The 27,968-nt window shown below is 32.5% G+C and overlaps 1 protein-coding gene across 1 annotated transcript; it reads left to right on the forward strand.

The window, feature by feature from the left end:
- The first annotated feature begins 32 nt into the window (after positions 1 to 32).
- LOC120141470 (auxin-responsive protein SAUR72-like) lies at positions 33 to 27,968 on the forward strand. The gene is made up of 3 exons (XM_039156328.1): positions 33 to 43; positions 2,486 to 2,491; positions 27,493 to 27,968. Exon 3 carries the CDS (start codon positions 27,555 to 27,557, stop codon positions 27,966 to 27,968), a length of 414 nt encoding a protein of 137 aa, XP_039012259.1. The 5' UTR covers positions 33 to 43; positions 2,486 to 2,491; positions 27,493 to 27,554.

Raw genomic sequence — 27,968 nt, forward strand, 5'->3', positions numbered from 1 at the left:
CATACTCCATTATAATTCAATGGATATTCGCCGAACAACCCATGTAAATAAGAGAATCAGAAAAGAAGTTTATTCCGACTCTGTCATACGTCTTCTTAAGGTCGACTTTAGCAGCCAACCAGCAGGCCTTCTTATGCTTCATGGAGTAGATTGCTTCTTGAGCAACAATGATGTTGTCATTAATGCTTCTACCTGCAATAAAGCTAGCTTGGTTCGAGGCAATAATTCTAGGAAAAATTGATTTGAACCGATTAGCGATAATCTTCATAATCAATTTATAAAGCACAGTACAAAGGCTAATAGGCCTAAAGTCGGCATACGTAGCAGGATTATCCACCTTAGGAATGATGACAATAAGCGTTTTATTAAGGTCAGAATCGGTAGTATTACCGTTAAAAATACCTTTAACCCAGTTGCAAACAGAGTCACCAACCGTCTGCCGTTGATTCTGAAAAAAGAGAGTGTGGAGTCCATCTATTCCAGGAGCTTTGAGCGGATTCATATCAAACAAGGCCTTCCTAATTTCTTCATTCGTGACTATATTCTCAAGGCACCGAGTCTCCGCATCAGTGAGTTTGGGGAACCTTCCTCTGACGAGGAAAACACCTGGTCTCGTACCATCTTCAAGGTACAGCTTTTTAAAATAAGTCGAGGCCTCCATTCGAAGGATATTATCGTCAGAACACCATTGGCCATTTATTTGTAAAGCCTGAATGCGATTTGATCTCCGCCTGGTGAGCGCCTTGCTATGAAAGAATTTTGTGTTGCGATCACCGTTAAATACCCAAATGTTTCTCGACTTTTGTAGCCAGAGTAATTCTTCATGGTCAAAAACGTCTTCCAACTTCGTTCTGATTTCAATTTCCTTAGCTAGAAAATTCTCATTTCCTGTCTCGCTCACTTTGAATAGAAGCAAGCACATTTTTGAGCTTTTTTTCCTGGGTGATGTGACCGTAGACTTCTCTGTTCCAAGACTTCAACGACTTAGTAATAAACTGTAAAGAAGCTAGTAATGTACCTTCGATTTTTCAGTTGTTTTGGATGAAATTAGTAAACTCAGGATGCTTAGTCCACCCCGCCAAGAAACGAAAAGGTCTCGGTTAGAAATTAGTAGTCAGTGGCGTTGATTGGAGGAAAATGGGCTGGTGGTCTGATTTAATCCGAGTAAGGTGACTGACAAAGTGAGAGGGTGCAACCTCATGTCACCGGTTGTTTGCGATCATCCGGTCTAAGCGCTCGAAAACACCCGCTCGGTTCCAAGTAAAAGGGCTCCCTTTAAAGCCTAAATCCACAAGTTCAAGATTATCCATCATATCTTGAAACTGTTTACAGCCTTTGCCTCTTGTTTTGCCACCTTTTGTCTCACTTCCCTCCAACAAGGCGTTAAAGTCTCCAGCCAATAGCCAAGGCAGATCATTGTTCGCTTTGATGTTGTAGATATCTGCCCATAGACCACAGTCATGAATAACAGATATCATTGCGGACGTGATAAACTGATGATGGGCAGTCACTACCGTTACCGAAAGCGAGTTATTCCAAAGCAGCCAGATTCCGCCTGAAAAAGCCAGCTGCCTCGACTCTATAGGAGTTGTCATAGCTAATCCGCTCAATAATCAGATCAGCTTTGCATCCACTCAGTCGTGGCTCCACGAGAGCAACAAAATGAGGATTGTGCTCATGAGTGTATTCTCTAAGAACTCGAGGAAATCGCTCTCCCCCGCAACCCTGACAATTCCTAGAAAATAGTTTAAAATTTATGGAAAAAGAGTGGTAGTAATTTACTGGGCACTGCCTTGAGCAATGGCATCCGGCTTTCGCATCGCTTCCTGCAATTTATTAGGATTTTGGATTGTCTCCACCATCTCAACATGACCTGTTGGATGGAAGATTGAGCTTGGTTCCCTCCTTTGAATTTGAGACCTTTGTTCCGCTTACCATGCGGTGAAGCTCTATTTTTCAGAGCAAGGAAGCGTCTACTACTAGAGCTACTCTGGAAAGATGGTTTGTTAGTTTCTGAGTCCTCAAAGAAAGCAATAACATCGTGGAGGTTTGGAGTAAGGGAAGATGGCATTGTTTGTCCTTGTAACCCGAGCGAGTTTTCGAACATGGGGTTAGTCTTCGGTCCCCTGAGCGTTATATTTTGCATGGTTGTGGGTCCCTCGTACCCGGGTTGCTATTCTCCTCATGCATGTGTTCGATTGTTCCTGTGCTAATACGCTCGTGTTCCACCTGCAAATTTAAAGGTAAAGAGTTAAGTGTCAGACTTTTAGAAGCATCAGTGGGATTTGCCTTATTAATTGTAAGAGGCATGTTGGGTCCCATGGCTGACGTAAGTTGGATTGCTGTCCAAGGGAATCAATTCCCTTTACTTGCGTTATGGTTATTTGACTTTTGGCCTTTATTACCACCCAGATTAGCCCCCGATGATTGGTTCCTATAATCATTCATTGGTTCAACTTGATGCAGGTTTGGGGAATTATGAGAGCCCCCCAGACTTCATGGCGAGGATCCTGCTGGGCAGAATGTTACCGTTAGCTTCAGAAACCTTTTCGGCTGGGATAGTGGATTTTCCTTTTTTATGAGCATTAACAGATAAGGCATCAAATCTTGTACCCGAATGCTTAGTTTCCTTATTCTGCTTCGGTTTGTTTGTTGAGCCGGAGTTCGGTTTCCGGCTTCGTCTTTCAACTACCATCCAGGGTCCATAGGGTTCCGACGACAGGGAGTTCGGATCAGAATTGGTACCTCCAACTTGTTCGCCCGAAGTGATTCCGAAATGATTAGAATTATGGTTCGAAGAGCTACAGGTGTTCGGATCCTGGTTCGGACCCTGGCTCGGCCTGGTATGCTCGGGATTTGGAGTATCCGGCTTACACGAATCTTTGAGGTGACCAAAGCGACCACAGGAAAAGCAGATGAGGGGTAGATTCTCATACTCAACCATTTGGATCTTATCTCCAACCACCACTTTGGAAACTAGAGGCTCTGTAAGATTAACATAAACCGCTATTCTGGCGAACCGTCTTCTGTTGTTGGTGTCCTTATGAAAATCAAGTTTAGCTACTTTGCCAACAAGATTTCCTATGCTAGTAAGGATCTTCCTGTTGTACAGATACTCAGGTAGCCCCGGGAGTCGGATCCAAGCAATGACCGTGGTGGGATACGGTTGGGATGTACCAAAATCAAGAGTCCATGGTTGGACTGTGAGATATTGTCCAAAGATAATTCACGGTCCTTCGGCCAGGACTTTGATATAGTCTTCTTCCGACTGGAATCGGGCGAGAAAATAGCCGTTTTCGAGATCCATGAGAGTGAACGGGCGCAGTGGCCGCCAAAGTGCGTGAACCCTGTTATTAAGAATGTTCAGACTTATATTCTTTCCTAATAGTTTGAGAACCATTGTTTTAGCCATACCCGCTTCCATTAATTTATAGGCACGATCAGAAAACTGGATCGCTGGAAGGCCAAATCTTGTACCAGTTGTTATATCCCCATCCAGAATGTTGATCTCCTCCTCAAAAGTCTCGTTGTTGTCCACATTCTCTGTGTTTGTTCGGTCCTTACCAGCCAACACTGCAGCGTAGGAGGGGATATGGTGAACTTGTGCTTCCGGTTCAGGCACTGGCGTCGGGCTCTCCGTGTCCATGGCAATGACTTGGGTAGGAAGGTCACTTGGCTCCTTAAATCTCACCTTCTTGGTTGCGTCATCATCTTCTATTGGAGAAGCAGAGAGGGAATTTGAGTTTTCCATTTTGTATAATATTTTTGCATGGGGCCACCTTATTTTATTTGTGTTGTAGTCCAACAATTTCATTGATGGAACTGAACATCCCTTGAAACATATATATTCAACACTTTAGTGAGAAAGAAAGTAGGTCTTCCCCCATTATTGATTTTTCTCATGTCTCTGTGCAGAAGAAGGATGTATTATGCAAGTGTGGTGGCACATCACATATTCTTCAATTCAACAAAATACCTCTATATTCATTTTCTGCTTAACTTTTCTTTGCTTTACATCTATCTTCATGGTTCCAGCAGATAGGAAAGAGTGGTTTTCATCTGGAAGAAACAGTTTCTGGGAATCCTCACATCCTCCACCTTCCCCTCATTCTTGTTTCAATCTCTCTTATCACTTCAACTAATTACCTTCTTACTTGCTAGCTTGGATGCCACCTATACGTTGTTGGAACATTTCTGGGTAAGGTATTTTTGAGATATTATATGTAAATTAGAATTTTAAAAATTCGGTTTCATCTTGTATTTTCCTCTTTTTAAATATATTTACATATATTTTACCATCAATATTTAAGTTGTAAGTTGTATAATCTTTGTCTCCAACTCTTCAGTTGTTTTGTATTTTGCCGAAAAAGAAGGCCGCAATGATCATTAACCAACACAACCCCGATTTTTAACATAGAAGCTATGTTATGCTCTCTTTAGGTGCTTAATGCCAATAACTCCATTTTTTTTAAAAATTATGACACTAATCTTAGCCAATAACGGGTATTAATAGTATCTTTACATTTGATAATTATAACAAACTCTCTTTTAGCAATACATGTTCTATTTTTGAGTTTAAAAATTAACATGTTTAGTAACTTGAGTTTATTTTTTTAATTAATCTGGGGTGATTGCAAGTGGTAATATATGATTTAAAGACTTCCAATCATTTCACGATGAAAGCTCAAATATCTTGCAGTCGTTGGTGTTTGAACTCAGAACGTCTAACGATAACAATTAACAATCATCCCTTTAATCATTGAGATCTCTTGGTTGCTGTTAACTTATGTTTATCTTGAAATAATTAATACATAAAATAGAATATAAGACCACAAATCAAGCGGCCTCGATGGTAAAGAAATTAGTATTATTCCTTGAGGTCCCAGATTCGAGCTACAGAAATGTCAGGAGTATGAGCGTTTAATATCAAATAATTGAGAGTTATCTTTAAACAAATTATAATGCTATGTACTTTCCCGTATTAATAAGTAAAAAATACTATAAGATTCCCAGTAAAGATCATTGATTTTTTTTATATAGAAAGTCGCTAGTTTTATTTAAAATAGAAAATATCTAAAATTACAATGAAGGTTTACAAGCATAACTGTAAACATAAAATATAATTATGATATTTTACTATTATCATTAAGACAAAAACTAGCCACCTAGATCACATAAGGACCAAAGAAGGAAAATGTTAAAAACCTAACCAAAAAACTTGAATAAAATAAAGATACGAACAAATATGACTGCATCAGTAAACAAATCACAAAAGGGGATGAAGCTACTGAAAGACCACTGAAAAATCACAAATCAGAGTCAAACAACGTGAGAAAACAATCCACGAACGCAAAACGTGCATCCAAATCAATCCAAAGGTCCAAAGCAGGGAAGATCATCATGATAACAAATAAGCGCCATATTGACTAGTCGTGGCGATGTCAAAATCAACCCTGAGAAAAAAGATAAACAAAAACAACAGGAAAACACCGTAAGCTACCAAAAGACGGAGAAAAACATGCCACAAAGACATATATAAACGTGTCATAAAGACATAAAACATGTCACAAAGACGTAATTAGTCTTATTAAAAAAACTAAAAAAACAAAGAAAAAAATAACCGACGTGCGACAACCAATATTAAAACCGGTGTCATCGTCGGGTAAACAAAATTAAAGAAAAAAATTGAATTGATTATAAAGAAGAAGAAAAAAAAGAAAAATAGAGAAGGAAGAAGAAAACAACTAGGGTTTTAGATTATTATTATTTTACTGGCCGGTGGTAGTATTAACCTTAGACTGGTTACTATTTGTTGATTTTTTTTTTCGTTTCTTTTCTGCCACTCTAAACATATTATTTTTATTTAATTGATCTTTTTCTTGTCATATAAAAATATGAATGATTCTGTTTATTTTTATAGTAGGTATTTTTTCTTTCTTTATGTTGCCTCTTCAAATCTAACTGGAGTTTACTTGGTTATGCTATTGATTTATACATGTTTTGAATCTTCCATATCTATTGATAGACATTTACAGAAATTTGATCCGATCAAATTATGATAATTTCGGTCTATCAATGAATCATCATTGCTTTATACTTTTTATGTTAGTAGTGATCTTGTTTATCTTTCATTGTCAACAATTGTGTTTGTTTGTATTTATCATTTGTTGGAATCGTTTGATTGAATTTTTAATTTTTTTGTATAATGTTTTTAAGAGGTTAATTTGTGTATTTTATTATGTGATTAGATTACTATTTTTTTTAAATTTAATATATTTTTAAGATACTTATTCTTTATTTTAAAAACAAATAAATAAACTATTAGTATAAAAATCAATTTCATAATCAATAAAGATAATAATTATATCACCTAAAAAAGTCAATAAATAAAGTCTCATTCAAAGTCATATTATTTTTCAATTACATTTACTGTTTTAATTTAATTAAGCGATTGTATGAATTAAACTACCTTATCGATTAAAGGGATGATTATTATTTCTAAAAGTCTCAAGTTCAAACATATTATATGTTAGGTGCATTTAAACATTTATTGTCAAATAAAATTAAAATCTTTCGAATAAATATTGCATTATAATTGTTTTTAGATTAATAAAAAAATAATTATGTGGGTCAATGTTTAAATGGTCTCTAAAGCCATTGGGTTAGGACTTGATTCCAATTTTCAGCTTCCGGTAGATCTACCTATCCATCACTTCACTCAAGTTCTTTGCCACTCAAATTTTGGACATGAACTTTAAATACGATTATTTTTCGAGACATTATTTAAAAGTAATTTAATTAATTTTAATATGACATTTAAAAATTACTCTGTGATATAAGAGGAGCAGTTCATTTATAACATAATAAAGTAATTACATTGTATATGCTTTCTTAATTTGTACACGCTTTAGTAATTTTATCTTATTTATACGAGTTAACTACACGGATGATCGCTTATGTTGTGTTTTATCCACTCTTAGTCACTGATTTCAAAAATACATAAGATATGCTCTTTTTTGTTTTTATTTAATTAAGATGTGGTTACCCCGAGCTAACTGTCGTTAACAAGAGTTAAATATTTTTTATATAATCATACATTTAGTCTATGTTATTGATATATTATCTCAATTTAGTCATACTTTTAATAAATTAAAATAAATTTAATAATGCGATTGAATGATGCCACGTGTCACCATTCGGTTGGAGGACTAACTTTAATTTAATTTTATTTATTTATTTCTACGAATCAAAGAGTGATATGTGTCACCCTCTAGTTGAAAGAAAACAAAGGAAAGCAAATTAGGGCAAAAAAGATTCAAACCTTAGTCACTTAGGAAACTAAACATGTATTCAACTATTAAGTCAAGATCATTGCTTGGTCTAAAATAGACAACATGATGTATATATATTTTGTATTTTAGTGTATAAATGCTTAAATTCATAATATTATATATATATTAACTTAAAAATATTTTTATATTAACTTATTAAATATATTTTATTATTAACTTAATTTAAAAATATTCTATTTTTATTTTCATTTAAAAATATATATTTTTATGTTAAAATTTATTTAAAAGTATGACTAAATTGAGAGAATATGTAAATAACATGGACCAAATGTTTGATTATATCAACTATCATGTCACATATTCTGTTAATTGTTAACAACAGTTAACCTGTGATGACCACATCTTAATTAAATAAAAACGAAAGTGACCACATCTTAAGTAAATAAAAACGAAAGTGATCATATCTTATGTTTTTTAAATCAGTGACCAAAAGTGGACAAAATACAAATATAAATGATCATACGTGTAGTTAACCCTATTTATATTTGTTTAATTCTATAGGTGTATTTTGATTTAAATTGAAGCAGATTACTTTCAAAAACATATTAATGTTTATTATCATATTTTTATTTTTATATAATTTTTAAATGAAATAATTAAAATATTCTGTTTAAGGATTATTATATAATTATTATTTTTTAATATTAGGGTATATATTTAATATTTTAAAAAGTGGGTTATACCTTCTGAAGTTGTAAAACCTAAGCCCAAATCTACGCAACAAGGGAGAGCCCAATCAATAAATGGCAGAAAGAGCTTTCGCATAGTATTTTCTAAAATTTGAAAATATTAAAAAAATATTTTTCTATAAAATGATAAAGTATGAATTATGAGGGGTATTAGTTGAATTTCAGAGAGATATAATATTGAATTCAGTTGCATCTTACCGTTAATTGTAAAGCAAAATGACCATTCTGGGTGAATACAAATTAAGCTACAAATAATCATGCCTGTCCAATCAAAGACAGCGGCATTAAACAAACAAAACTCCATTAGCAAAGATCAGTTGCTAAGTTGTTTTCATTCAAGGCCCCCATCTATTTGTTTTATGGAAATAATGCCAATGGGAAAAGGGCCATCTTTTTATCATGTTCATTTCTTATAATCACAATTCACAACGCTAAGGGCTTATTTGATAAATTATTAAAATGATAATTACAATGATTTGATATTTAAGCTTTTTTATCAATTATTTATTAGATTTTTTCAATGAAAAAGTGTGGAAAATGAATCTTATTACTCTTTGCATATTCATTCACAAGTTCACAGGAGATGAGTCTTGAAGCTTCTAAAGTTAAGCCATTTTCGTGTTTACTGTCTTTAAATCCAATCTACAACTAAAATTATATTTGGTCGGTCATGTTTTTTTGTTGATGATAAACACAAGAGGTCCTAACAATGAGCCTCTCATGTCTTAATCTAACCTGACACAATTGTTTTATTACATGTTATAATATGTTTAGTTACATTTTCCGATGGATCAATGGATGGTAACCACAATGGGTCCTAGCAAATGGTATGTCGATGTCACATCTTAATTTAGGGGCTAGATTTTATGAATTTAAAGTATCGAATTAAGTTCATAACAAGGGAAAAGATGAGGACCAAATTGTAAATTTTTAAAAGTTGTAGCTTGGTTTTGGAACATGTGGAAAGTTAAGGGATTTAACCCTAAATTTTACCATTTTTTGTTCAATGAAAAATAAAACCTTTGAAATCCTCAATTCCCAATTTCCCTCCTAAGTCTATAACCCAAATCCCTATCTCAACTAGTCGCCCCTGACGCCTCTAAATTCTCTACCGTCTGGCTGCCGTTAAGCTTCGTACCACCTCTGTTCGGCTCGTCATCACATGGTGACCAAAACTCGACCCTCATTCTGTCGTGAAACGTCACCGTTCGTCACAAATTGGCGCTCGAACGTGTCGTGTTGGTTTTTGCTTGATTCCGGCCAATCTGGCGATCGTCTAGCCTCATCGCCACCACCATCTGGTTCCCCGTCCCATTTCGGCCAAAACCCGATCAAGTTTGTCCCTCATCGTCGCTGTCTCCGTTGATCACCGGTTAGGTAAGGTTTCGTACGTTGTTAGGTTGATTTGAATTATTTTGGCTGAAATTGGACTAATGTGGAAATAAATTTTGATTTGTTGAAGCTTCGGAGTAATCGACCGACCCACCCACCCCTTGTCACCGTCTCACTCGTCGCCACGCACCGTCGCATGCGTGTGGGGTTGCTTGCCATCCAAGACTTCTAGAAAGGTTGAGTCAACCTGATCGTGTTGACCGAGTCAACTTGTGAGTCAACCCATTGAGTCAACTTGGATAGAGTCAACCCGACTCGTTGACTTTGATCGGTCTGACCGTTGACTTTGACAAAAAAAATCAAATTTTCTGAAAAGTCATGTTTTATGTTTTTCCATGTCTTGAATCCAAATCCAAAGTCCGTTTTGCCAAATTCGCACTCGATAAGTTGTTTTTCAAAGATTTATCTTCGAAATCAAATTTGGCTTTCTGATTAAGTTCAGTTCATGACGTAAATTCGTTTGTTATGTATCCGAGAATTTATTGGACGTTGAATTCAAGTTCGAGAGTGATCGAATGGAGTTTAAATATTTGATCGGTGCAACACGAAATTCGAGATAATACTTTATTACCTCTTTTCATGCTTTATGGAACATGTTGATAATAGATAAATGCATGAATGTATATGATCGGTCTACTATGCATGTTTGATTATGGATGGACTCGAATCGAATACGGTTTAAGTGATAAATTGGTTAAGACTCGATTGAATTACATAAAAGAATTAGAAGACTGGTAAGAAATGATTTCAATTACAATAATTAATCTGAAGAGCCAATGACCTCAGAATTATTAAATTTTAATTATTTTCATTAAAAGGTTTAATACCGAAATCACTTGATTATAAAATTATAAATTGCCCCTATGAGATAAAAATGGTATGGACTGACCTGAGAGCGAAAGTACCTTGAGAATTTGTATTTTTTAATTCGATAAACCACTATTTTATCTGTTAAATTCATGATCTGCTCGGATAATCACTAAACATATCTTAACACTAAAAAAGGTACATATGTTTGGATTGATCAAAATTACTGAAATGTCCTCGAGCTATGAAATAACAAAAATAATCTTCAATGTTTAAATGACCAAAATACCCTTAACTCTAAAGGAACTAGAATACCTTGAAGCCTAATTTATCGAAAGTAATGACACTGACAAAATTGAATGGAATGACAATAATACCTTTAAAGTGTAAAAATGACTATGGATAGACTATGAGAACATCGATGAACATAAATGATTGTACTGCCCCTAAAGGTTTGGAGAACAAATCAAGTTGTCAGACATTTTGGATACTATTACGACACGAAAATGAAATAAATACCAATGGAATACCCATTTGTCTCCTCAAGAATTTATCAAGAATGATTTTGATATTGATAAGATCAGCTGGTACAATCAGTAATAAGAAGTGAATAATTATGAAGTATTGCGGTCCAAATGATTGACAAGTATCACAATATTGGGAATTGTAGACCAGTCGGACTTGAAATCCTGATAATTCAACATATATATAATCTTGATTACCACAAATCATTGCTCTATCCTTATTGAGTTAAATTACTGAGAATTCTCCAAGAACCAAAATGTCTTAAATGCCCCTAATTTCATGAATAATGGAATCACTCTTTTCATAACTAAAATCAAAAGTAACTTTGATGCAAAGAATTCTGAATACATTTTTGATTACATAGTGCCTCTGAAAAATATTCGAATACTATATGATCTTGATAAATCACGTCTTGAATAACTGATGAATCCGTCAACTATCAAACCCTTTTATAAGGAAATCGATTTTTAATTTAATCAGTTTAAAGAAGTTTCATGGCTCCCTACTTGATAATTATCAAGTACTTTCGAAAAATAATTGGATCTTTTAGCATGTTCCCTATGTGTTATATGATTGTTTTATCTATTCTGAAATGTGTTTTACCTAGATTTATGAGTTACTAAAGTTTTAAGTTTGCCTGTCTTATTCTTGATATTTGGATATTGTTCCTACTGAATTGATATGTCTGAACTCTGATTTCTTTGATACTGTAATATAGAATCTGAAAGCTTATTTCTTCTTTGTACTCTGGGATCTGGTATGAAGTTTTTGCAGGTTCAGCTCGGACAAACTGGTAATTCCTTATATAGGTTCAGACCGATCGAGATGGTAATTCCTTACGGATCTAAGGTGACCCTTTGGTGGGCTTCTAGGCCTAATGAGTCTAGTAGTAAGACCTTATGGACCATAAGGTACTCCTTTAGGGTGACACCTCTACTATGTGCTTTGGGTAAGTCCTTATGGACCTGAGGGCACTCCTTTTAGGTGAGCACCTATGCTTTTGCTAAGGCAATACCTTATGGACCCAAGGTGTTCTTTTAGATTGGCCCCTATTATAACACCCCCAGACCCGTACCCGACCCGAATACGAGTATGAGGTGTCACATTGACTTTTCAAACTTTGACTCTTGACAAAATTCAAAGAAAATTTAAAACTTTCATTAAAGTAAAAGCGGTTTATTTACATAAATTGTCCACAGTAACCAAAATCGATTAGAGCACGATTAACTCAATCAATTAGTGCATGCCAACTATATTCAAAACAACCAAACATTATTATTATTATTACTCATGTTTAATATATATATTATACTTATTGTATTTTTGTATATCATATATATATACATATTGTTTCACAAAGAAAATACTCATATCATCATATCACATATATCATTTCACTAAAAAGATTACAAACAAAGCACATAATATCATACAAGGTTCTTTTATATCATTTTCTTTATTAGCCCATGTACACATATGAGAACTATAGATATGTGAGTCTATAGAGGTTGAGCACTAATGTTGTCACCATAACTCGTATAAATGCACCAAAGTGCCACGTAGAATTGCACCTAAGTGCCGCGTAGAAATGCACCGAAGTTCCATATAAGATGTCCCTAAGGACCACGCAAAAAATTCCTTTAGATCCATATACATATTCCAAGAACCAAGTATGTGTCTCAAAAGACCTCATAGATGTTCCAAAGGATACATATATGTCCCGAAGGACCGCGTAGACCCTCGACTCTTGGCATGCCAACTATACCCCTAGCTCTCATGACACATATCATGGGCATTATCTTTTATATCCTTTTTCATATTCATGTAAACATATCACATATTCATATAAACTCGTAGCTTCATTCACATATACATTTAATCACGTAGTTCATGTAAATTCTCATATCATTTCGTATTCATGTATCACATGGCATATAACACTTCTCCTGTGTTCCTATAAACATGTCATATCCTATGAATTATATCTTTTTGTATAATTTATGCTTTAATCTCTTATATTCACCTGATTCAATATCATTTAACTTGTTTCACTTTCTCATATCACATATACTTTCTCTTTCATATATCTAATGTCCTGTATCATATCTTGTAATCGTGTAAACATGTCTCTTTAATGTAATTTACATAGTAATGCCCTATATTTATATCATATAATGATTTAACTTAAGTCATCCTTTATAAAGTTTATAATACATGCTCAAATAGTCTCATTCTATCCTATAAATAATTTCTACTTATTTATCTCATTTCCCCTTTCACTTACATAATTTATCTATATATACTAATTTAATCTATTTAATTAGTTCAATTTCCCATTACTTCATACATATACTATTTCATAAAGCTTTGTAGCTCTTTACTTTATAATTCATAAACCATAGGTTCCTTTAACTATATAAATCTTCCCTATATAACTTATGTATCCTTATTTATGCATATGCCCTCGAATTTATACTATCCTCATAGAGTCTTCTAACCTTTCTCGTGTAATCACGTATACCATATAATATGACTTATACTTGATTATCTTATGCTCACTCGTTTATTTCATTCCTTGTGTCTCTATCATATAATTTATTTCATGTTCTTCCATTATTACATTTTAGTGTTTTACACAAATCCTATAGCATATACAAAGCACATCAATATCTTTAGTTATGCATACTTACAATTAATGTAAAATATATAATCACATATAACACATATAATAATAACAACCACATAATCTTATTCATGACTTCATGCATATTATTCTAGGAAATAGACTCATCGCAAGTCCTATTTCCATTAAACAATACATGTCACTATTATGCACTCACCTGGCTTCACTAGTCAATTCCAATCTCTTATCTTTCCCCTTGATCGATCTTATTCGTCAATGATTTCGGAACTTGTTTAGGCTCTGAATCTACATAATTATACACTTTAAGGCAATTATCAGATACCTACACCTTGTAATATGATACTAACAACTTAAACGAACTTAATAAACTAATATTCACTTTTTCCTTCAGGGGTATACCGATGCACTATAAGTGCATCGGTACCCAAAATAGCTTCGAAATATTCATGCTTCGATGCACCCCTTAATGCATCGATGCACCTTCAAAATTTGTCTTGGTGCATCGGTGCATACTCATAGTGCATCGATGCATTCCTAACATTCGATGTTTCTTCTTTTAAGAATGCATCGGTACATATTGAATGTGTACCGATGCATCTTGCCCATAAATTGCACTTTAGGCACGAAAATCCATTTAATTCAACTCAAATGCTTAATATTTCATCCTCTTTCAAATTCCTAACTTACATTTCATGTTTAAACTCATTTATATTCATTTATCTTGTCTTTAACCTTAATATCCTCTCCTCTTGATTAAATTCAAGAATCATACCAAATTTTCAACATGTTTTAAAACTCATTCTATCACTTCACATCTCTTACTTCAACCTTTGACAAGTCAAATTCAACTTCAAAATCTATTAACTCCTTTTATTTCAAAAATTCACTTAAAAACTCATTTTTCTTAATTTCTCATAACTTGTTAATCTTTGAGTTTTAAGCCACCTAAAGCTTTTCTTAATCTTTCTTAATATCCCAAGAATCAAAACAAGCTTTAAAACAAAAGAATTAACCAATTGAAGACCCACTTACCTTATACCAGGCTTCACGGTGGAGATGATGAAGAAGAAGACTGAAGAATCCTCTGGAGAAATTATCTCATTCCCACATGCTTATTACCTTTTATAAAGGGAAATAAAAAGCTTTCCTGAAAAATGACCATAATACCCTTATTACTTTCAAATTTTGTTATTAAATCCAACATCAATACTTTTCATTTAAATCCCTAAACTTTCAATCTTTTCTGAGATTGGTCACTAAATTACCAAAAATTCTATTTTGGTCATTGACCCGACTTTTGGGATGTTACACCTATGCCGAATGGGCCTAGGGTAAGTCCTTATGGATGTAGTTCTGGGAACTGCATATTGGTGTTCAAGTGGAGAGTTTGGCCATGGTTTTAAAAATACATTTTAAACTATTACTGTTTTAAAAAGATCTGTATCTTTTCACTGGTTATGTGAGAACACACTAGACACCATATTCTGATGTCCTAAACCTGGTTCTCTAAACGTTCCCTCTGAACTGTAATTTTCATATCTTTTACTACCTGAAATATCAATGGGACCTCAGCTCATCCCAAAAATCTGTAGATATCTGAATCAATAAGGAAATTTTTGCTTGTATATTATCTGTATGTCCTTCAGCATCACTTTGTAGTTCTGTATTACTGACCTTCCCAAAGCTCACTCTGTTACTCACTATTTCAAGTTAAAAGAATTGATATAGTGCAGCTATCAACATCAATATTGGAGTTCCACCGACGTTCTTACTGAATATGGTGCATGTGATTAGGTGGCAAGTAGATTGTATTCTATTTTTATATCCGAGTATGAAATGTGTATGATTTTAGCTTCTGTTTGTAGTATATGAATGGTTTTCTGAACTTGTATTTTAATTATAATTTGTTTTATGATTTTACACATTTTAATAGAGATTTTAAATTTTTCTGGATTTTTATTGTGGGTCACTTCGGTGGCCCTAATGTGACACATCGGATCAGATCGAGTCACTCGCATCGGTATGTGGGTGTTACATTTAGTGGTATCAGAGCTTAGGTTGAGTCGAGTTTTTCTGGGTAGACCGGTTAGTCGACTGTCATAGGATGTTTGTTTAGTACATGCCCCTAGACTATAATCGTACCTCTCTAAGCCGGAACTCCAAGGTCGAGTTCCTCTTTGTAATAAGCTAATCTACGTTTTCTATTCGTTAGGGCTCGACCTATGCATAAGAGAATCTCAATAATGTTTTTCCAAATTCTGTAAAATACCTCATGAGTAATGTGAGAGTTACTCATCCGAGAAATTCTGACTCGACTCCAGAAATGAAATTGAGATACATTACCGCTCTATGAACCTAACCTCGTAGCCAATGTCGAATTGATTCCACAAGGATAATTCTGTTCAAATTGTTTTATTGGGATGAGGGAGAGTTTTGACGAGAATGTACATTCAACAGGTTAAGGATTAGTAAATGACTCGTACTTTTGTAAAAGCTACATGAAGATATTAATATTATTAAAATTAAAATTAAAATAATTATTTTTAACATTTTTACTACAAATACTAAATCAATATTATTTTAACATTTTTAACTTTTTTACTAGAAATACTAAATCAATATTATTTTAACATTTTTAACAGTTTTACAAGAAATACTAATCAAATTTTGATCTAATTATTTTAACATTTTTACTAGAAATACTAAAGGAATAATAATAATAATAACCAAGTTCGGGAAAGCTCAATTATGAAGCATGTAATCTATTAATAACATTTAAACTATTTGAATCTTCACTAAAACCATTAAATTATAGAAAAAACATGAATCATAATTAAATTAGTGGAGTTGGTGAACTATATACCTAGGCCTAGACGTGAGCATCTTTTAACAAAATTTAGCCTTGACTGTGGATTGCAAGGGAGAAAGTAGGTCATGTGGTTTTCAAGTGCCTAACCAAATTTTATTCTTTTTAGCTAGAACAAGCAATCAAGTTTTGCAACATTTTTTTAAAAATAATTGCATTTTTCGCCCTTTGAAGTCTCATAAGAATTTGGGAAACGCACAAAAATAATCATTATTACACAATTGAAATTAGTTGATAACCTTTCATATGACCTTCCAGCTAGATATAATTAGCTCTTCGAATTTCATTCCAATCATTTGACTGCAACATGATTGTAAATGTAATACAACCCACAAGTTCTTAGCAAGCAATGTGAATTTGTAGAAAACTCGGATCGATGAAGTTCTTTGCACGACACGTGCGTCATTTTATTAAGATATGTTTGTAATTAGAAAGAAAGAAAAAATAAATACACGATACCAAAGATTTTTAACCAGCGAACGAAGCTAAGGTATTTGATGTCAATTTTTAAAAATAAATAAGCAGGCTCCTATTAAATTGGTTCCGTATAATATTATTTAAAAATAATATCATCTCAAATAAATAATTAATATTATTTTGAATTAGTAAATAAATTCTTTAATTTAACAATGATATAAGTAAGTATTAAGTTTGATATAATAACAATAGATTGGCATTATAGTTGAATGACTTAGATTTCGATCATTAATTTAAAGTGTCACATATTCGAATTATCGAAAAATATTGATTTTCTGGTGAAACTATTATATAATTTAAATACAAAATGTGGAGAAATTAACTTAAATGACTACCTTAACTCAATGGTTGAGTGTCTTACATTTCATGTAAGAGGCCTAAGTTAAATTGATGGGAAAATGGTTGAGATAATGTTGTGGGGAAAAAATTTCCAATATAGGCCACATCCGGAATTGTTTCCCGATCTTGGGTGAAATCTATAGTAACAAAACAAAGACTCCATGGCTGCTTGGCGTCTTCAGGCCAAACTTAAAGACTCCAGGAGTGCACAACGTCTTCAGGCCGGGGAGAGACGTTTGGAGTGCACGGTGCCTTCAGTCTATGCAGAAACCCTTGGGAATACACGACATCTTCAGTTTTACTTCGACTGCAGCACTAACTCTGAAGCAAAGTTATTGCATGGAGTGGGGAATGTGAGTAATCAATAATGGTGCAATTATTACACCAATAATGGAGCATCGGGATATGTTATAAAATGGGGGGAGTTGGATTTTGGGATGTAAGAAGAGGGGAGGAGAGTGAGGCCGAGAGAAAGGAGCATTTGCGGGAGAGAATAAAAAAATAAAAAGGGGAGAATTAAGTTCGAACTAAGGAAGAAAGAATTCGTATTTGAGTGGTCTGGTAAGCGATTTGATAAATTTAGTGTAAATTTTATTGTTTCATTTTTAATTTTTATTTGAAATATAAATTAATTAGATTATTTATTTTGAATTTTCAGATTAAATTGTATTTGAATGGATTGATAATTTAAATTTAAATTTTCGTGTAATTTTTAGTATAATTTTTGTTTTTAATTTAAATTATAATGATTAGACTATTTATTTTGATTTTACAGATTAAACTGTATTCGAGTGGTTTGGTAAGTTAAATTTAAATTTTCGTGTAATTTTTAGTATAATTTTTTTAATTTAAACTATAATTATTATACTATTTATTTTAATTTTACATAATAAGTTGTATTTGAGTAGTTTGGTAAGTTCAGTTTAAATTATTATTATTTTTTATTGAGTAATATAAATTATTAGACTAATTATTTTTATTTTACAGATTAAATCGTATTTGAGTGGTTTGGTAAGTTTAGTTTAAATTTTATTGTTTCGTTTTTTGTTTTTATTGTAAATATAAATTAATTAGACTATTTTATTTTGATTTTATAGATTAAATTGTATTTGAGTGGTTTGGTAAGTTTAATTTAAATTTTAGTGTAAATTTTAGTATAATTTTTTTAATTTAAATTATAATTATTAGACTATTTATTTTAATTTTACACATTAAGTTGTATTTGAGTGGTTTGGTAGGTTTAGTTTAAATTATATTTTTATTTTTCTATTGAGTAATATAAATTATTAGACTAATTATTTTTATTTTATAGATTAAATTGTATTTGAGTAGTTTGGTAAGTTTAGTTTAAATTTTATTGTTTTATTATTTTTTGTATTGTAAATATAAATTAATTAGACTATTTATTTTGATTTAACATATTTTTTGTTTAAATTTTTTAAATTATGATTACTATTATAAATTGAAATATTTAATTTTTTTTATATATTTGTTGAAGCATGGCAGAACAAAATGTTCTTTTGAGACTAGATGATAGATATATTTCTAGTCATTTGGGAGCACTGATATTATTATTGAATAATATATTTTATTTGAGAATGATGAATTATTTCTAATTCCATGGATTAATAAATTGCAGAATGACGAACAACGAGTCCTTCGTAGTCGGGTGAACATTTGTGATAAGCCACATGATCTTATTGTCAAAATTTGCAAATGGTGGGATTTTACAATGTAGCAATTGTAAGAGAATATAAGTTGGTCATCGGTTTGATCAGTGCATTAATTGAACGGTGGAGACCAGAAACTCATATATTTCATCTTCTGTGTGGTGAATGTACGATAACTTTGGAGGATGTGGCTTTACAACTCGGGGTCCCTATAAATGGGATGGCAGTAATGGGAAAAAATGATCAGGACGTATTTGAAATTTGCGGGGCGTACCTTGGGAAGGTGCCAGAAAAAACAGTTACAAAAGGGTTATATTTGAGGTTATCATGGTTGGCGAATGAGTTTAAGCTCGATCATTATAGTACTGAGCAAGACATTATATATGCAACTCGAGAATATATATTATAGTTAATTGGGAGAGTCTTGATGCCAGATAAATTTGGTAATCTTGTTCATATACAATATCTTCCATTTTTGGATAACTTTTTGAATACCCGCCAGTATAGTTGGGGATCGACAATATTGACGTTCTTGTATCGCGAGATGTGCAAGGTGTCATTACTTGTAAATAATAAGTGTACGATAGAAATCGGTGGATGTCTAATGTTATTACAATCGTGGGCCTGGCACAGACTTCCATGGTTAATACCAATTAGTCGAACTACAGTTGACTTTCCTCTTGCTGAAAGGTAATATTTTGATTTAAAATATTTTATCTTAAATTGATTAATGAATTTTTTATAGGAAAAATAATTAGCAAATTTTATTTTGATTGGTATACAGATGGAGGCATAAAATAGTAGGAACGGGGTTGGTGTATAATAATATGAAAGAGTTTAGGTTTAAGATGGACATTAAATGCAAAGTTGAGGTATATAATTAATTTATTTAGTTTCTTATATTGTTTATTTATTTTGTTGAATTTTAGTATTATTTAATAATTATATAATTTTCTTTTATAGTTTATATGGAGGTCGTACGATGATGGAGAAATTATATCGTTTGTGTCGCAATATGTCTGGGAGGGTTGCCAATATTGGTGTGTTGTTACACCATTGATCCATTCTGCTTTTGTTGAGTTCCAATTTTCCGATAGAGTGTTGAGGCAATTCGGCTTCCACCAACCTATTATGCGGATTCCAGAGAATCATGACGCTCTCCGCATATTAGATGGGCGGAGTAGGCATGGTGTGGATTGGGTTGTGAGGCATGCCAACTATATCAATCTTTGGAACATCATGACTTTATACTTTCCAATTCTCACTCTCATCCAAGCAGATGACTTTGACTTTTATAATTTGAATTACCTGAATTATTATTGGGAACATGGAAAACCGTTCTTGACAACGAACATAACAGACGTTAATTTATATAATATAAGAAAAAATTTTGTAAAGCCGAAAAACTAAGATAGAGTGAGAGTGGGAGTTCATCTCACCATGAAGCATAATAAACGGTAATGGATAATATCCCATCAGAATCTTTTGGTGGTACATGATCATTTTATCAAGTGTTTAGTGATTCTGGTGTTACGCCCTACACTTCTCAGCTTATTCCTCATTAGTCACCCATGTTTTCTCCTATAGTTGGAGCAACATATGGTTTTGATCAGATGACTTCTATGATGTCAAATACGAATTTGTTTCCTCAGGTGAGAGAGCAAAGTGGTGGTGGGCAAGTATTTACAACACCATATCATATGCCCTCAGTATATGAGCATGTTGGTTATGATGAACAAACTCTTGAACAACCTCAACGGCCACAACGAAACCGACGTACGCCTCGATATTATTATTCAACAACATCCCTCACCGGCAGAAGTTGTAAATGCTTCCTTGATTTGTTGCATTTTTATTAATATTAAATAAAATATTGATATTATTCACATAGAAATATTGATATTAATCACATTCATTCAAACATAACATCAACAAATATCCATCACATTCATTCAAATATTGATATTAATCACATTCATTCAAATATTGATATTAATCACATTCATTCAAATATTGATATTAATCACATTCATTCAAATATAACATTAACAAATAGGCCAGAAATTCGATTATTTGTTCAAATAAAAATAAAATTACTGTTGAGCCTTGTATTGTGGTAGGTTTGGACAAAATTTTTTTTGAATGACCTTCACCTCTACATAATCTATATCTCTTCGGTTGACTTTTCTCTCTAATATGGACATCTTTATTGGTATGAATATGAGTGGACTCAGGTCGACCTGTTGGACTTCTACGAAGCATTGGATTTGGCAACCATTCATCATGATGCTTTTTCAGCCAATATGATTCATTTGGGATCTGTTTGAACTCGTGGCTGTAGACATTTAATATCCCCTGGAGGTGAAAACACTCATAAACATAGGTGTATGAATTTATTCTAGTATGCATACATGCAACGACTGCATGAGCACACATATATCTTCATGCTTGAAAGTGGCCACAACCATACCATCTTTTTCGTAAATTAACTCTAAATGTTTCTCGCTTTGCTCCTTCGTTGTGACGTATGCATGCGATGACAATAAAAGTATGTCCAATTCGATCGAAGTCATGAACAAATATTGAGGTTGTCAATTACTCATTTGCTTACATTGCTTCCACCACTGTCGGAGCCCAGATTTTACCTCGATTTATCATACACTCAATCTCTTTCCCTTTATCAGACCAAACTTTAGTCAACTTAAAGTACTTCTCTTTCACCACACTCACTATTGGGAGATGGCATGTACCGTTTAGTACTGAATTAATGGCCTCAACAAGGTTTATTGTCACGTGTCTATATCGTCGACCACCATCGTATGTTTGCGACCACTTTTCCCACTCGATTTTCGATGCTCACTTGCAAAATCTGCGACCTTCAAATTCTCTAATCTCTTATCAAAATTTGGTTGGCGTAGTTCATATCCTGTTTTATGATATAGATTGTGTTAACGTCAATTTAGAAACAAACTTTAAATAAATGGATACACATGTTGAAAGTAAAACTTACCCATGATGACTATCTCACTACGAATACGGTCGTTATGAAACTTCTCAATATAATTCTTACCAATATGGCAGATACAATATGCGGGATATACATGCGGAGGTGTTCAACGACTTCTCGGTCGTTCAATTATTGTCAAAAGGCCTGTTCCTCGATCAGATATCAAGCAAACTCCATCTTCTCAGATGACATACTTATGTAGATTAGTCAAAAAGAAATCCCAAGCCTCTTTCATCTCTCCTTCAACAATGACGAATGCAATCGGGAAGATATTTCCTTGATCATCATGCGCAACTGCTATCAATAATATATGTTTATATTGACCGTATAACGACGTACCATCTACTTGAACCATACGTTTGCAAAATGGAAAACCTTCTATGCATGACTTAAATGCCCAAAAGAGTCTATGGAATATTCTCTTCCCTTGAATAAGTTGACCTTCTAAGTTGTATGCAGGCATGGTCTAAGACTTCACGATGGTTCCAAGTATGAATCATTTCATAGATTGTAACAAATCAGGTAGCTTATTGTATGATGTATTACAATCGCTATATAAACACCTCTTTGTCTTCTTCTTCGCATGCCAAATTAGTTTGTATTTTACATTGTATCTGAATCGGTCTCGAATAGATACAGTTAATAAGGTATCCTTGGATTTTGTTTAACCAACACCTTCATATAATGACATATTACATCAGAGTCCAATAGTCGATGGTCTTGTTCGATAGAGTTTTGCAAATATGTGTGTGAACCATTGTACCTTGTGATGACCCAATCATCTTGCCTATGCATTTTGGACACTCTGATTAGCCACTTACACTCGGGCCCATATTTAACACACTTCGCGTACAGAGTTTTCTGGTTGGATTCTGCAACCTTGCAATCTACATGGCCTTTTATGCAATACTCTTTAATCACCATTGTAGCTTCTTTTTTTCCTCTAAATTGCCTCCCAACTGATAATTCACCAGAGTATTCGGATGATTCAGTCATGTGGCCAGAAGTTAAATGTGGCATCTCCGGGAATTCAGGTGCCCTCATCGCATCATAATCTATCTCGTACATGTGAGGGGTAGGTTGATACGATGTCAGATATTCATTAATGGTCATATCATGTTCATCACCATCGAAAATATCGTCATCCTAAGCCAAAACAGGTTTCTCAGTTTCTTCATCTTCACTGGAATCATCATGTATTTCTCCCCATAGGTTTTTAGCGTCAACATCAATTTTCGAATATGGATGATGTATGTTTCTTGCCCATACTCTGCGGCTGCAGATGTTCCACTAATTTTGTTTGCACTTTCCAACATCGACACGAAACTGTTTATAGCCCTATATGTTGAGTTCTTAATTTGACTTTCGAAAGCTATTTGAGATGAAGTTTCAACCATATTTCTTGATGACCCAGGCACATAAGATATATTAGACAGCTCAACAAATAACTCAATAATTGGAATATTTGTTGAGTCATGCAATTCAATCATAGTTGTAATATCATCATCTTCTTTAAGTGGTATTGCAGCATACATGATTGGATTTGGACATTCCATAAACCTGTACCTCAGACCATCAACTGTAGCTTGGATTTCCTTTCTATCATCTCCTTCATTTCTACAAATGTGTTGTCCCTTTTAAACATCATATTTATAGGTCCTTCATACTGAAAAATAACTCCGACCTCATTTTCCATAATTTGTTGCTCATTTTCTCTACATATACAAAATATAGATATTCAGAATAAATAAAAATAAAATACATAAATAAAACAATTTGCATATTAGATTAAAATTATATTAGATTAAAGTTACTATTATTAATAAAATTAAAATTAAAATAATTGTTTTTAACATTTTTACTAGAAATACTAATATTATTTTAACATTTTTAATATTTTTACTAGAAATACTAAATCAAATGTTGATCTAATTATTTTAACATTTTTACTAGAAATACTAAAGGAATAATAATAATAATAATAACCAAGTTCGGGAAAGCTCAATTATGAAGCATGTAATCTATTAATAACATTTAAACTATTTGAATCTTCACTGAAACCATTAAATTATAGAAAAAACATGAATCATAATTAAATTAGTGGAGTTGGTGAACTATATACCTAGGCCTAGACGTGAGCATCTTTTAACAAAATTTAGCCTTGACTGTGGATTGCAAGGGAGAAAGTAGGTCATGTGGTTTTCAAGTGCCTAACCAAATGTCATTCTTTTTAGCTAGAACAAGCAATCAAGTTTTGCAACATTTTTTTAAAATAATTGCATTTTTCGCCCTTTGAAGTCTCATAAGAATTTGGGAAACGCACAAAAATAATCATTATTACACAATTGAAATTAGTTGATAACCTTTCATATGACCTTCCAGCTAGATATAATTAGCTCTTCGAATTTCATTCCAATCATTTGACTGCAACATGATTGTAAACGTAATACAACCCACGAGTTCTTAGCAAGCAACGTGAATTTGTAGAAAACTCGCATCGATGAAGTTCTTTGCACGACACGTGCGCCATTTTATTAAGATATGTTTGTAATTAGACAAAAATAAATACACGATACCAAAGATTTTTAACCTGCGAACGAAGCTAAGGTATTGTGATGTCAATTTTTAAAAATAAATAAGCAGGCTCCTATTAAGTTGGTTCTGTATAATATTATTTAAAAATAATATCATCTCAAATAAATAATTAATATTATTTTGAATTAGTAAATAAATTCTTTAATTTAACAATGATATAAGTAAGTATTAAGTTTGATATAATAACAATAGATTGGCATTATAGTTGAATGACTTAGATTTCGATCATTAATTTAAAGTGTCACATATTTAAATCATCGAAAAATATTGATTTTGTGGCGAAACTATTATATAACTTAAATAATGTGGAGAAATTAACTTAAATGACTACCCTAACTCAATGGTTGAGTGCCTTGCATTTCATGTAAGAGGCCTAAGTTTAATAGATAGTAAGAGCAAGAATAATTTCTTTTATTTTATCTCCATAGTTGGTGACACTTGTCACCATTTAATTGATTGAATATAATTAATTAACAAATACTAAAGGAGAAATAGAACGATGATGTGGAAATTAAAAAAAAGACATGTCATTGCACATCATCATTGTTGTCAATGGGTTTTAAAAAATAAAGTTTAGGTACTGAAACGAATTAAAAATAATAGTTTAAGTACGAAACATAAAATTTACCCTTTTAATGTTTATTTAATAAAAATAATTTAATTAGTTGTGTATTTTGACGTATCGCTTTAATAATTTCCCTCCTTCCATTTTCAGCTACACCATGTACATTATAGAGTTATTACAAGTTCATTTAATTTGAATATTTTGATTATTGCTATATTTTTTAACTATAGTATAATAATATTTTATTCCATACCATAAATATCAATCAAAATATGATGCAATCAGAACCACATTCTATACCAACTAAAAATTGTTAGATTATCAACTAGGTTTCTTCTTGTTCCTTTTAACACTATTTTCCAAATTATAATTTCAATTATTTCAATTATTAAAAAATTTATTAATGGTTGAATTAAGATATACTAACCACATAAAGTTATGGTTAGTGACTTTGGAGAAATCTTTGCGCATTAACTTCATTTTCACATCTATAAGGACATCATTAGAGTTGATTTCACATGAAAATGGAGTTCATATATCTAATTTCATTTCACTTTTGCAAATACAACACGATATTTAATCACCACGTTTTTTAAAGGATATAAAAGGTAAGGGTTACTTTATTATTTACTACTCATCCGAAAGGAATATATAATACAAAATTTCATTACATTTTATTAAATTTTGACCAGTAATAGCTATGATAAATATTAAAACAATTATAATCCATTCAAATTCGTTGTTAATTCATTATTACTACACGGAGAATAACAAAATTAAACTTTTCAAATGATTTTTAGTCCATTATAAATGATAGCATTTTATTCAAACTTTTTTAATTATCTAATGACTGAATCATTGGCTTATTGTAATTGAATTTAAATTTGTATGGGTAACTTCTCAAACAATCTTTAATGATTACCTGATGGGGGGTATATGGAATTCAATGAACTAGAATGGTATGTATTTAAAAAGATAAAATACTTAAGAATAAGGCGTATGGATTACATATAATAAATATTAAAACAATTTTTATTTTCTTTGTTATAAATTTATTTAACATATTACGTATAACATGAACTATATTATATTGACAATAATTTATATCATATAAAATGTTAATACTATATACGAGTATATCATAATCATACAAATTTTTTAATCATTATATATAATATTATTATGTAATCACGTAGCATGAATAACTCTATCCGCCTAGATCCCTTATCATACTGTCTTTTCGAGTTAAAAGAGGAAAGGTTGGTATCACCTTTTCTTTTTCACTGTCTTTCTTTGTACAAACAGAACTATCTATCTTCAATCTCAAAATTGAACGTGTATCAAACGTTTTGAAAGTGGTCGATTTTTATTGGACAGTGTTGTCACGCGATTTGACAAGTGTAACAAATCGTAAGAAATTCACACGTAGGCAACAGACAAAAGGAAATCACGGAGCTGTACTGCCACGGACTACGAAAAAGGCATCGTTCTTTCCGCAATTAAGAGATACTAAAATCTAATTAAAAGTATTGGATTAACAAAATAATAATAATTAGTTCTTGGGTGATCAAAATATTAATTTTATTAATTATTGGTTAAAAATTTCGTATTATTTCCAATGGATATTATTTTTGATAAAGTGTAGCAATAAATTAATTGATAATCGTTGCATATCTTTTGAATTTCTTTCATAAAATTAATGTTTATCTTGTCTATCAAAAATTTTCAAGAATATATTCTGGTATGAATATCTTCTAAATTTTAACCTTTAAGAAACATCTTCTGACATGAACTTTAAAATTAAAATTACTTGATCATATTAATCAGACATATAACACATCAGTGGTGAACTCAAAAATTTTAAAATGGGGTCAAAATTTTTTATTTTATTTTTTTAGAAATAATGGATACAAAATTTTTATTATTTTTATTTTTTCTTAACATATTAAGTTAAATTTAATTATTTTCTTAAAAATAATAAGGATGCACTTAAATCCTATTGAGACTTAGTGTATCCGCCCCTGTAACACGTGAAATAGGAATCAATATAAATCTCTTAACCAAAACTGAAAAAAAGATTTAATATCTTTATCTTTAGTTTTCATTATCTCACACTTAAAAGATGATTAAATGTCTAACTATAGATCAATGTCATATAATTACAAATCATAACTCTCCATTCAAATAAAAAAAAATCAATTATTGATATAATCATTTCATTCTATGGACAATAATAACTTATGCTATTTTTTTAATATAAATTTTTATAATAATTAGTTTGTTTTTTAGAACGTTAATAAGTTTTAGTAATTAACATAATTATAGAGATGAACGGAGATAATAAAATGACAAGAGTAACCGTATCTGGTAAGTAGTTGCTACTTGTAACCTTTTCTCTCTCATCATCATATCATCATATCATCACAACCCTTGCTTTAATTCTCTCTTTCATCTTCTTTATAAAATGCGTCGACCCTCACTTTCCTTCCTCCCGACTCTCTCTAACCTTTACTTTCTTCTTCTTCAACCGAAACAACAACAAAAATCCAGGGGGCGACGGTGATTAGTAATAGTTTCGCTCCCAAGTCTTCTTTTCTTTTGTTTGTCATAATTTATAAAAAGCCAAATGAAACAGTTCATTCGCCGTCTCTCCCGCGTTGCCGATACTTCCTCCGAATACAGATTCCTCCTTTCCAACCGCACCACTGCCACACGTGGATCCGAGTCATTCCGCATCGACGTATCCTCCGTCAAGAAGTCGGGTCGCCGGTCTGTTCTCAAAGGTCACGTGCCGGTTTATGTAGGGGAAGAAATGGAGCGGTTTTTGGTGAGCGCTGAGTTGCTGAACCATCGGGTTTTCGTTGGGTTGCTTAACAAGTCGGCTCAGGAGTACGGGTATGAGCAGAAAGGGGTGCTTCATATTCCCTGTCACGTGCTGGTTTTCGAACGGGTCATGGAAGAGTTGAGACATGGGGTGGTGTCACGTGACCTCCACGATCTCCTCCGTTCATTCTCTGACGACTGTTTTTCCGATTTCTAG

The sequence above is a fragment of the Hibiscus syriacus genome, unplaced genomic scaffold (genome assembly GCF_006381635.1).
Source record: "Hibiscus syriacus cultivar Baekdansim isolate YM2019G1 unplaced genomic scaffold, ASM638163v2 tig00110809_pilon, whole genome shotgun sequence".
Classification (NCBI taxonomy): domain Eukaryota; kingdom Viridiplantae; phylum Streptophyta; class Magnoliopsida; order Malvales; family Malvaceae; genus Hibiscus; species Hibiscus syriacus.